General features: G+C 33.3%; 1 protein-coding gene across 1 annotated transcript; it reads right to left on the bottom strand.

The window, feature by feature from the left end:
* Positions 1-1,162: 1,162 nt before the first annotated feature.
* On the bottom strand, positions 1,163-9,822 carry LOC147074261 (uncharacterized). Its single transcript, XM_085944064.1, has 3 exons — positions 9,665-9,822; positions 5,364-5,461; positions 1,163-3,349 (listed from the first exon to the last, which is right to left on the bottom strand). The coding sequence occupies exons 1-3, from the start codon at positions 9,756-9,758 to the stop codon at positions 3,149-3,151; spliced, it is 393 nt and encodes a 130-aa protein (XP_085800190.1). The 5' UTR covers positions 9,759-9,822; the 3' UTR covers positions 1,163-3,148.
* Between the last annotated feature and the right edge of the window lie 4,093 nt (positions 9,823-13,915).

Genomic DNA, 13,915 nt, shown 5'->3' with positions numbered 1-13,915 from the left:
TGTAATCAAATTGGATCCCAAGTAAATAAAATTGTACACCCCCTCATATACAAAATTTGACCCATAGATATTTTCTACTAGATTTATATCTCTCGTTTGGTTTTTGTGATATTTATATTTGCAATCCGTATGTTTCTGCTTCCTTTGTAAAGGTGGTATCGTGGTCGATTATTCTCCGTTTGGATAGACTTGTGAATAATTCATCTACAAAACCAGACATAAAATTCTGCGATATTTTATAATCCATATAATAACCCCATGGCGATAATTTAGTGGACTGTATGTGAAGAAAATCCAAGGTTTGTGGAAAAGAGTGGATAGAGGGATAGATTCCAGTCACAAATCTTCTGAATAGACTTTTGGACTACTGGAGCACTCCCGAAATACGGGTAACTCACTCGCACCTATTTGTTTTGCCAGTTCTAATGCGGTGGGTCACCCTGTATTTCTGGTGTTGGATTTAGTAATTTGTGTTTAATTGTTGAAATGTTAGCCTGGCGGCGGTCGAATTGGCACTGAATTTCAAACGTGCCTGAGAGACAAAAGGATTGAAAGGTGGAGAGGGAATACAAGTACATTGGCTCAAACACCCCATGTATTAATTTTATCAGATATGGCATTCAACAGCATGTCATACGCCTAGGGACTTACCCTGTCCAACTCCTGACATGATCACAATATTATCTTTTAGCTCATTTTGTACATTTAAAGGTATTGCTTTTGATTCCGACAAGCTTTTATGCGCCTTACTAGCGTTAAAGGGTTTCCTAGCATTTCCCATTTTGTATCATATTTACTACTATCTAAGGGGTATAAGTTGTAAATATTTTTTTCCCCCATAATTTGCCTCATAAGGTGTGATCTATGCTTGATATTTTTGGTAAAAAGCTCATTTATCAGTTCAAATCTTTCCACTGACTCTTCAATATTAGAATTGATCATAAGTCCTGTTACATAGAGTCCGTGTATGCTCACAATTTCAGTATAGTACATAGCATTATATTCATGGAACATAGTTTGTTCTATTCGTGGAACCTGTACCTTTCTTTTCAACTTATGTTTTTACTCCCATAGTATGGAGGATATGTTTGGCATAAAGCTGTTGAATTTGGATGCAAAAATAGTATTTGCCTTTGATTATAAAAGGTGCATTTTTTTTTTTGCCGAAACACATGAAAAAAAACCAGTCGTCTTTGCATTTGAAAGATAGCCTTGAGATACAATCTATCGTGTTTTTTACACCTTATACTTAAAAAGGTTATTGGTGATTGAGCCAATAACATTCTTCCTCTTTTATTTGGCCTTGGAACCATCAGCAGTGTCGTAAATTGCTCTACATATAATATCTAGTAGATATTACTATACAGATCTACTTCTTCTTCTTCTTTTGCCATATCCGCCCCTTAACTGGAGCATATGGACACCACGCGGCGCCTTCAAGAATCCCTGTCACTCGCCAGTCTTCTTGCTTCGTTCCAGGTCAAACCAGCATCCCGTAGCTCCGCCGTATACACTCTGTAGATTGTATTTAGCGGCCTTCCAGGACGCCGGAATCCGGTCGGCTTGAAGAACAGGCAAGCCAGGTTGAAGTTCTCTTCTGGCATCCGCAGCACGTGGCCGAGCCAGGTCCAACGTCGCCTCTTCACTTTTAGCGTGATGAGAGGCTGCTTGGTGCGTTCTCTTATCTCCTCGTTGCTCCTAAAGTCATACCACCGCACACCCAGTATTCGCCGCAAACATCTGTTTTCGAAACTCAGTATACGGTTACTCTGAGCCTTCGTAAGGTGCAATGATTCGCTACCGTAAAGCAGCATCGTCAGAATGCAAGCATCGAATAGGCGGCATTTGGTTTTGACCGAGTACAAGAGTATAGACAGATCTACTGGCAGAGTTAAACATTTAATTTTTTATTGATTTATGTTTTAAACCAGGGATAGTCAACCTGGTCCCTACCGCCCACTAGTGGGCGTTTCAGCTTACATGGTGGGCGGTGGGAAATTATCAGACTTAATGCTTCTAGGAGTATGTACGCAAAGTACAAATAAAAAGATAGATTTAACTCAGTAAGTTGTTTTATAAAGATGTATTCTGCAAACTTAGCGAAAGTCTGACATAAAATATTTTGTAAGTAAATGCTTTAATTTGCTGTAAATTTTATAAAGTAAAGTTACTTCCCTACTTTATAAATCACCATTACTGTGGAACCGGTGGGCGGTTAGAAAATTGTACTACTAACGGAGATACAAAAGTGGGCGGTAGGTATAAAAAGGTTGACTACCCCTGTTTCAAACTGTTCTACGACTCATTTTTCCGACTTGGGTTTCACTTTTCGGCATTTTCAGGCAATGGACAGTAGTATTAATTTCAACATTATTTAATAGTCGTATTTTGCATTTCAAAAAAAAACTTTATTTAAAAACAAATTTGACTAATAATTTTGGAAAATTGTCAACATTTTTTGATCTCTATATGATGTTAAAATATTTTTAAAATGGCTGACTGTATTATTATCTCTAGGCCCGTTCTTTACCGTTATTAATTTCCGAGCCGGTGTGATAAGATGGGCAATCATAATGACGCAAATATCTTCCCTACAAAGTTTAGTGATTCTTCAGGATTATAACATACCAAATTCATTTTAAATCTTAGCAACCTGCCTTTTGATTTTTGGGAAAGAACTCTCACACCAGAAGTCAAAAAACGATGTCACCACATTTTATAATTAAATGTCATCTTATATCACTACGAATTATATTACAATTAGAAAACTATTTTATAGTATCCACTATTTCTATTGATAGGTGACGACAACTGACGTTAGTACATTAAAATTAATATAATAAACTTAAACACAGGGAGGTAGGTGTTCGATGCAATATCCTGATTATCAATATTTAACAAAAAATAATATATTATACTGATATGGTGATGGATCAAAGAAACCCTTTAATAATATCATCGTATCATTACAATTAATATAATATGTTATAACTGTTTTAGTTTATAAGGGATCTGATCTGGCAGGTAAGGCTTTACCAAAGAGGTGTTTTTCAACAATTTCTTTTAAAATACATACATTACCATGTTCATTCCAAAGAAGATAACAATATCAAACCGATCGATGCAAATGCAACAACGTTCCATGTAGTCAGTCTTGGGGGACATCAATTTGAATAATATTATCTGAGAATAGCGTTCTGTTGGTATAGAAAAGAATTTCTTCTAGAGTACTCTGATTTATCATATAGTCATCCACAATATCAGAATATGTTTCTTTAATTTGTTCCATTTTCTGAAAAATGTCTGCATATCCGTTATTGTCAGTGCTAATGAGGCACAGTAATGTTGTCTGAAAAATAATTACAATTAATGAATATATTAAATTGTCATTTACGTGGAAGAACTCCATTATAATACTAAGTCATCTCAGATAATATTTTATCTTAGTATCGCTCTAAAGATGGGATCATAGCCTGAAACAGCTGTCAACATAAATATCTCTATTATTGTAGAATTAACAAAAATCCTTGTTTTAAAACCAGCATCAGAGGGTTTGTCATAATTAATTTAATTAATTAAACATTTCCCTAGGCTTATTGTGTAAAACTGGGTAAGTAAATAAGCGATAGGTACCGAAAGAAATATAAGTCATGTTCATCTTCTCTTTGTAATGGGGATGGAACAAGGCAATTAATGATAGCTTAATTTAAAACACAAAAACCGATAGTCAACAATAACGCAATTTGATAAGCATTTCATGAGTTCTAAAAACTACTGGTTAAATTCGTTGTGATCAAGTAGGATGCCCGTAGCTTAATTGGTTAAAGCACATTGGTGCGAATTTAATTGTTATACAGCTGGTGTAAGTCCCGTCAGCTGTCATATTTTTTGCAAATAAGACTTTTTCTAGTAGGTATGTGAGGTTACATTCTCGAATCTTGTGAATTATTTGTTGAATAAAAGAGATGGTTTATTAAATTATGGATATATTTTGGAAATAATTACATATACCTATTTCATTGATAGAAATGTGTCGCTGAGTTTCAAAACCCGCTATAACACTTTTTTGAAATAATTAAGATATATATATCGTTGGATTCGATAATAAAATCTCTACATGAAAATTTTAGCGCCTCTTTTAAAAGTCACTACGATTAGCTGTCGTTTATGAAACAAAATCAATGTGTCTTTCAAATTCCGCTATAACACTACTGAAACATTCAAAAACCTTTTTAGTTCAAAAAGTTTTTGTTGATTTTCTCAACATAATGAAAAAGTGTTATAGCGGGTTTTGAAACTCAGCGACACAAATGACTGTTCAATTAATTTTAAATTGTGTTGCTTTTTACAGCAGATGCGAGCGATGTGATGATAGTGTGAAATTTGCTACAAACGATTTCACAATGTAAAATGACTTGCCAGTAATTTATCTGTAGAGTTAAAAGTGCTAGGAATTGCATTTTAATGCCAGGTTGATCGAAATAATCATTAAGTACATTATATTAAATGATATTTTCTGATATATTATTATGCTTCTTTATAATTATGTTATAATTATTCCAAATTCAAAACGCTTTATTCTGATATGCATGCATTAATTTATATAGGATTAAAAAAACCAAAGAAGGTCGCAAATACTGTCACTTGCATATTATAAACTAAGTTTATATGACAATTTTATTATTTATTCTCTAATGTCAGAAAGTGTCGTATTTAAAATATATTTTTGTTTATTGATTGCTATGAATGTTTAATGCCCACGGCGGTCGCGCGACTTAAGCTTACACATATTGTTTTTCAATTTGTGTGTGAATTAGGATATGGACCTAATAGGATGAGCAAGTGGCTGACATCCATTCTCGTAAAAAAAAAACAAAATCTGTTAATACAAATCTCTACACTGTGGAGGCCCATACGATCCTATTAGAATCGGACATGGTCGAAAATAAAAAATGAATGAATGTTAAAACCTTTCGGAACAACATGGGTACTGTGGGAATTTAAAAACTGGATTTTCTCTGGCTCATATTCAGTTTTTTAGCCGGTATAGACTTAAAAATTGCTATCTAATACAAATGCGTATGAAGTTGGCCAGCTAAATGTTATTAAGGCATTTACGAATAAATTTTTAATTACATCTTATTCAATTTTATGTAATATTAAAACCAAAAGTTGAAATTTCACTACACCAATTTTAATTTTCATTAGAAAATAGCAAATTTCACACCACACCATATTTGCTCCCATAGAGAGTAGTTCTGGACAGCTAGCACTATTATATAATATAATATTTTATTGTGGGAAGTATGTATGTATGTTAGTAGGTACCTAACCGTTGGAAAATAGTTAAAAATTGAACTTACTGTATTCTTTTTCACAGGCTGAAAGTCGAAATAATCTTCAATGGAATGTAATAATGGTGATAAGCGTTCATTAACGATCTTGTCGGAGGCTGCAGAATCTGTAAAAAAGTGATTGTATCATCATTAAAATACCGTTGAACCAAATCGTGAACCAAAACCTTTCACATATTTAATGTATTCTGGTTCCTTCATTGTTCCTATATATTCTGCCTATCTACGACATATTTATATTAATTACCGTAAAACCCCCTAACTTCGCCAAGTGTCCCTAACTTCACCTAAATCAATTAAACACTAAAAACTCATGTTTTTACTATTGCACCACTTTAAGTCACTGAGGCGATTTTAAAGATAATATTCGTCCTGTCACCACACAATTTTCAAACCGCCATTATTTTCGCCGTGTTTGTGTTAGTACCGTTTTTTCGAGTCCGGTTTGAAGAGATTTTTTCGGAATACCTCTGAACGCTGATTTCTACGAATCTTGTAGAGGTAGGTTCTTCATATTTTTAATATAATATAGTGATATAGTCTGCTTGCCAAATGTAACGTGCGATTTCCGATATTTATAATAAAACATCAATTATTTGAGTATGCAACGTCAGGCTATGTTTTTTGAACTACTTGTTCCTACACTTCCCCTGGCTTTAGGGTTGTCACAAAAAAACGATTTTCTTGAAATAAATGTGTTTTTTTTATTTTTATTGTTTTTAGACTAAAAACTATTCATCACTTTGAATCACCAGTTAACAATTTTTCTCATATTTCCTTTATTAAAAATTTACTATGTAAATCAACACATAAAAATGATACTATAATGCTTTGGGTTTTGGCAGCCCTAGCGTAAATTGGTAGGTTGTATGAAACAGTCATTGAAGTGATTCCTATCTTCGCCAACGTAGATATTTCTTTAAAATATGTCAAATTGTCTCTAGCATAAGACCTGAATTTGCTTAAGGCTATTTTTTAATAGATTTCGTGAGTATCCATAGACAATATTTTTTTATTGTACCTACTAAAACACATTAGGCGAAGTTAGGGAATCGTGCCGTAACTTCGTCTATATAAAAAATAGTGATTTATTGTATTATTTAGTATGAAAAGGGTATTACTTCAATATAAATAAAATTAAACACTATCATTGTGCATTACATAAGATCTATAAGACTTCATATTGGTGGATATTTTGGTGGCAAAACGACTTTCTGTTAAAAAACCGGGCGAAGTTAGGGGGTTTTACGGTACATGCTATTAGTTTTTACATATTGACACCGCCAGAAGTATCACCGTTTAGCAAACACCTCTTCTGAAGCATAGTACGACTGGGTTAACAAGCCCGCCCATCTATGATAATCGATCAAAATATTCTTAAAAAATAACATGTCATACATTTCAGAGCAATTGTTATCCTCTGTAGCAAACACGATTAGATCCGGGAGTGTTCTGAATCTGGCCCGCTAGACACAGACGGAACAGCATGTAGGTAATGCAATAAAAACTATGGCAAAAATTTGTAAAGTTGCGATACAAATCCGATATGGTTAGGAAGACTGACCGCCACCCGTGGCCGTTAACCTTTTGGCTGCCGTAAAAAAGGCCTTAGCAGTACCCAATAGGCCAAATATAATTTGCGAAAAAAAAATCATAAAACTACGCATGTCTAAAATCTCAGTTGTAACACTTGACAAAATTCAAAGTAAATCGATGGTAAAATCATGAACTAATATGGTAAAATGTTTTAGGAACATTTCCGATAGATGTCAGTATGTACCCTATTTTGAAATTATTTGTTTTGACCGAATTATTAGTACTACCGATGATACACCCCTGTTACAGGCGGGCTTCTCCCGGTGTAAAATAATCATTTAGTAGCTCAAGTCGAAACGTAACCCTGACCTCTAGAAACGGCTTCATAAAACATCTAATCTGATTCCTTGCTCAACCACGTAAGTATTTTTTATTTATAAGTAAGGGCCTTCGTCCGGTGTGTGAAAATGACATATTGGGCGGAGGTGTAATTAAGATAAATTTAATTCAATTTAAAAAGTATAAATGATGATGGATGAAAGCGATAATTTTAAGACTAAATATAAGGATTCAAAAATAATAAATTTTGCCGCACTTGCCGGCTACGTCGAAATATCTGCGGGCCTGCGCCGAGGTGGTCCTCGTGATTCGTCAAATTAAAAATCATGCGACAAAATTTGGCCAATCACGAGAGTCCTTTTTTGTGGAATGGCGTGGGTACGCGAAGTTTAAAAAAGAAAAAGAAGGAGTAAGCGTCCCCTTTCCGATAGGATAGGACCTGCGAAACTTATTGTTAAAACAAAGTATGTAAACGTTTAAAGAAAATGTAAAATATAAGAAGACCACGTTACGAGCACGAAAGACCGTGTTTTATTTATACTCCAACCGTTTGAATTTCTTTTTTTTTGTGAATCCGGGGTTCGATGGACACCTGAACTAGCCGCTGGAACCCCGGGGATCTCACCGAGATATCTCGTATTTTGTGTAGCGAACTTGGACTATCTGATGAGATATCTCGTAAAATTCGTCTCTGCGTACTGAGGAAAGAGATCGTGTCAGTTGGAGACGATACTGTTGACTGTTGATCATGGAGACTGAAAGGAGTGGGGATTTACCTATGACTAATTGTTTAAAATCGTTGTAGCGTTTGCGATTCTCATACAACATGGTTATTAAGCCAACCATGCTGTATGCGTCACCAATCTGGCCTACTGATATAACCAAATCTAATTCACAGATACTGTAAAAAATAGAGATGCCTGAGAATTGTCATTTCATAGAAGCGACATTTCCGAAACCTTAACAAAATACAGAGACCTTCTCGAATAGACTGACAGAAGAACCACACTATTTGGCAACAAAAGTACAAACGCAAGGAAACAAAACTCCGTCACAAGATGATGCCCCTCGACTCCCCATATCTTGATTATGCAAAACCAATCCCCATTCCATACTAACCCCACGGAACTTTCAGGGTCTGGCGGTACAGGTAAAAGAATGTTTGGAAGCCCTAAGAGTTAAATTAGGTAGCTTTAGAATTCACCCACATCAGAACGAGACTTGGGCTCAGAGCCCAAGTAAGAGCACTTGTATATAATAGGAAATGGGGTATACCCCCCTAGAGATTAGTCACTCGATAAACCCTTTAGATGTTATCAAATGATTCTAATAAAATTAGAATTTCATTCCGTTAAAATATGAAGTTTTTGTTAGTTAGGCCCATGAAGACAATATCTGGATTCCGGAAGGAGGTTTATCTTAACTGTTTTTCCTCGAAAGACTTGTTTGAAAAGCGAAGATAAATGCAAATGTAGGATTGGTTTGTCGAATAGACCAAATGTAAAATGTTCAGGAGACGAAAAACAAATTTCTTTATCCTATATTTTTATACATGAAATTTATATACATGTATTCATTACAAAGCAATTTAAAGAATATGATGGTTCTGGTCCATTTAGATTAGAAAAATCATTCTGCATTAATAGATCGATTTCGACAAAAACGGATCACAAACCAATCCTATAGCGTCGACTTAGCAAGATTACATGCGGGAAAAAGCGTTAATGTACTTAGAAGATCCAACCCTAGAAAAATAATTATCCAGGAAACCGATATCTGCCTCTCAGACCTCGCAAGGTTTCAGTTAGAAGTAAGGGTGGGAACAAACTAATTCTCATTATATGATGGCGTGATGAAGACGCAAGAAGACCGGCGAACGACAAGGATTCTCAGGCAGGTGCCGTGTGGTATCCATATGCTCCAACTGAGTGCAGATACATTCAAAGAAGATATTATGATGGTGTTTAAAAGTGTATTAAAAATACCAGTGGAATTGTGGAACGCTGTGGTTGAAAAGAATAAGTCACTGTTTCATCTGTTTCCACGTCAAAGCCGAACATTTATAATGTATATTATAGAATATACCTACTATAGACCAGTGTTACACAACCTATTTGACAGAACTATTACCCCATTTTCTGGGCCGCAGTGGGTTAATTATTAAAGTATTGAAAAACAATGAATCATTTATTATTATACTATACTTACTACACATACATTTTGTTATTTTAAATTTAATAGTTACTTGTATCAGTGGGTCTATTCTATACAGGAGGCGGTAATCGATGGTAGTTTATCATATTTATGTATTGAGGCGGTTAATTATTACACAGCTGTCACAGCCTCTCTATGTATCATTTCTACCATGGGTGGTCGGTGCAACATAGTAGAAGTGATACATACTCCGTACTAATATCTAGAAAAGTATTTCTCACCTTCTACAGCGCAGTCACTCGATAAATCAATTGCAATCTTTGATTTAATGGTAATTGTAATTCCCGCTTTAGACATCAGTTCTGCCATACTCATTTGAAAACTGGTAGACTCTCCATTCTTTAAGACGATGCCATCATCACATGTATTTTGAAACTCATCCATGCTATTGATAAAAAAATGACATGTCATAAATATACCAGTGCCGTCATATTGAATGTAAATAAAAATGTAAGACATTTGTCCGCCAGAATCTCCTCTTTATTGATTATTTATTTTAGGCTTCAGCATTCAAGAAATATTGGTGGGGATATCAAAAAAGGATCGATACTTTGATGCTTCGGCATCAATACGATACCGGTGTGAAAAAGAGTAAAATATAACAGAGCAAAGCAGTCAAACCACAATTTTGAAAAAAATGAGTTATTGTGTTTTCCATAATCTCACAAGTTTGTTTTACGTTTTGCACAAATCAGCCAAGCTGCTGTCATACAAAAATCTCATATAAATGCGTTTTAAAGATTTTGCAAATCGCAGAATATGACATTTTCGATTTGCATAAAGCAACCAAGCTGCTGTCATACAAAAATGTCATATAAATGTGTTCTAAAAATATGCCATATTCATTCTGCAAAAAGCAGCCAAATGATAATATTATGTACTTACCTAATTTTTAAAATTGTGACTGTAAGGTGTGTTTTTCTACATTCAATTAATAAACATTATTTTCTCAATTACATTATATGTTTTCATTTTATTATATATAATATAATATACAGATTTTTCATAAAAAAAATAGTGCCAGGCAGCTAAATATTGATGTATAATTTACAAGTTTTTCGAATTATTTTCAGAATTTTGAAATTTCCATAATAATTTGGTAACTTAGAAGGCTATTTTTAAAGAAAATATTCAAAAATATAGACTTTTCTTACAAAAATAAGAGATGGCTGCATTCTGCAGAATGAATATTCTAAAAAAAATCGTTTTACACAAAATACCTTGGACTGCTAAAACACCAAAATTTCATAGATTATATGCTTTTATCTCTTCAAAAGTTATACAAAATCATATATATATATAATATCTATCATTCAAAAAGTATAAACAGTATACAGAGGCTTTGTTGATTTAAAGAAACAACTTACATAAAAATGCTTCTATCTCTGTTTGAAGTTTGTGTGGCTCTGCTGCTTTGTGCATAACTACGCTCAATTCATATCTGTATTCAGCAACTTACGCATGGCGAAAATGATTAGCACAGTTTCAGTTGTTTTATAATGGCTTTAGTTTAATGTCAAGTTTAAGGTTCGTTTTAAATAAACAAAATATATTGTTGCGGCGCAAATCATTGGATTGAATTTGCATTGGCAATATGGGCATATCAGTGTATAGCTTACTTTCCAATAAGTGAGTGATAATATTGGCAATCTAAGAAAAAATATGAGTCACAATGTTGAGCGATGTTTCAAAACAATCCAAGCAGCGCAGTGTACTTGTATGATGTTAGACCAGTCACCGCTGCTTCTTATACATTTTCATTATTAATATGTACCACTATTAGGTCAGCCATATTGAAAGATAAAGTATCTATCTCGTGTGTAATGAAAGTATTGATCTGCTTATTAAATATTACAGAAGAGAAATATTTTTTTGAAAAACAATTATCATGAGTTATGACTAGGCTCAGGATTCTTAGGTATTTAAATATTTTTTTTGAGCGGCCCACAACAGATAATCAAAAATATATATCTGTTAATCTGTTATCTGTTAAATAAGCACATATTTTCACATAAACACAAAATTTCAATTTCAATCACTACCCCACCCTGTCAACTAGGGATTGCAATACCGGTATTTCAAAACCAGTATTCATTTTTTTATCGATACCGAAAAACCGGTTTCAAAAATCCAAAATAGCGGTATTTTTGGTATTAAGAAAGGATACACTTTTTTCATTACTTACTGTATTGTATATTGAATTTAGTGTATAAGTTTTATGCTGCCAAAACGTAAATTTTATGCTGCAAAAACGTAAATATATTGACTGAAACCAACAATTAATGTTAATAATATTAAAACAAAATCCCCAAATATACTTTATACAATTGACGCAATGAATTAACATATTTCGAAAAAGAAAATATTCTTGGAAAATATTTCCAATTATCCTATAACTTTGATATCAATTATCCAACGTTGATAGAACGTTCAACAAACGTTGAATTTCACAGAGATTTTTATTTCTACCCGGACTTTAGTGTTTATAAAAATTAGCTGTTAATCTATACATATTTACAAAGGTCAACATAATCAATGTAGGTTGGTATAAAATAGTATTTCAAATAGATTTTCATAGTTATATTAAAATGTATTCACAGGTACTTCTTTTTCTATAATATGTTTTAACGAATACCGGTATAAATACCGGTATTCAATAGGAAATATCGAAATACTGGTATTGATATGGGCATTTTCGCCAAAGTTTGTACATTGCGTTTTTGGCATGTCCCATGACTTTGATTGATTTTTTCATAGTTATTATATTATAAAATGTTGGAAAGTTATGTACTTTTAACATGCAAATTTATTAATTTACTCTATTCAATCAGTTAAATACAACTATCTGACCTGTATATATTTTTAATTGATTATTTAGATCGAAAGGTAGTGCGTTTTTACCATGTCCCACCCATAAATTCAAATAAACAAAGTCTGATTTCGTCATTAATTTTGAGTGTGTAAAATTAAATTCGTAGTGTTTTCAACAGCTTACATTATATATTTTTGGAAAATATATAGTTTTTTCGTAAATTTGTACCAATATTGAAAAAAAATCACGTTTAAAGTGTGTCCCAGGATATTTGAAAAAGTGGAACTCCACATTCCGTTACCACGATTTTAGCATGAAGGCGAAAAATTTTCACTATAAATATGTTTTTTTTTAATGTAGCAACATTTTTGTATAACACTGATCGCCATGTACACTTTAAATTGTTGGTGTGTGTCGGTATCGCTATCGGAACAGGTTGCTTTCTGGGTTGGTCATTTAAGAAGTTCCACTACTGTTACCACGATTTATAAGGTAAGAAAACACATATTTCTATTTCACATACTACACATATGGAGCTTATCTTTCATACTACAGATATAATAAAACATATCGCAGGTTTAACAATAAAACTAAGCTAAATTTTGGCTTCAAACACTTCTGAAACAGAATCCGTTACTTCCACTCCGAAACTATATTGGTGGTAACGTATATGTGGAATGTAAAAGTAACGAAATGGCATGCATAAAGTTGGGTTTACAGTGTGTGTTTAGTTCTTCATAGATTATAAAAAAAATTATTTTGTCTGTTCGTATGAAAAACAAAAATATTTTCATTAAAAAATATAAAAAATAACCTGACTATAATATAATAATATAATAAAGATTAAAAAAGTATGTGATATGTCTGAATACGCAAAAATAGCGCACATAAAAGTATGGAGATAAAAAAAAACAACAGAAGGAAAAGAAAAAACACCAGACTGAAATAATTGCGAGACAGGCACTGGCTCTGTCATACTCTTTCTGTTATACGCCACCAAAATTTTAAAACTTCTCCATACATTTTAGGCATAGAAATTTATAAAAATGTATGAAAAAGTATTTTTTTGTCACGTTTAACAGAAATGTGTACTCGATTAGATTTAATACCTAGAACTGTAGGTATTCACGAAATGTCAGAAAAGTACGTCTTGATTACAATCAACCTGTATAGCTACATTTTATGTTGATGAATACAATTAAATTTCAAGACAACATAAAGTCGAACTTGGTTATTACGAGGAAGATGGGACCGACTGAATTTGCTTGTTATAAGCGTTACTCGTTATATCAGAGAATAGGTATTTTTAAATGAGCATGTCACATTACACAAAAAGCCGAAAATAAAAAATTTGGAAACCATCGTAAAAATCCCCGAAACGAGCATGGCATTCATAAACTACAAAAGAAGTTGTTTATTGTAATTAACGCTGGTAGGTACCTACGGACTTCACAAACCTTGGATTTTTCAACCATATGCGTGGATACTTTTTTATTATTGTCGGTGAAACACCAATAAGGTAGGTACTTAGACACTTTACTAGTGTCATAAACGTAATCCGACCCCGGCGGCATCCTGTCCAATCGGATTTTATTGCTTAGGGTCGAAATGTTTTAAAACGGTCGACACATTAACAGTATTTTAGCTCGGTATATCCGAT

This window comes from Rhyacophila brunnea, unplaced genomic scaffold (genome assembly GCF_057557595.1).
Source record: "Rhyacophila brunnea isolate RB1 unplaced genomic scaffold, BYU_Rbru_1.0 scaffold_16, whole genome shotgun sequence".
Lineage (NCBI taxonomy): Eukaryota > Metazoa > Arthropoda > Insecta > Trichoptera > Rhyacophilidae > Rhyacophila > Rhyacophila brunnea.
The sequence above is the reverse complement of the archived record's forward strand: the minus strand, read 5'-3'. Positions and strand labels throughout refer to the sequence as shown.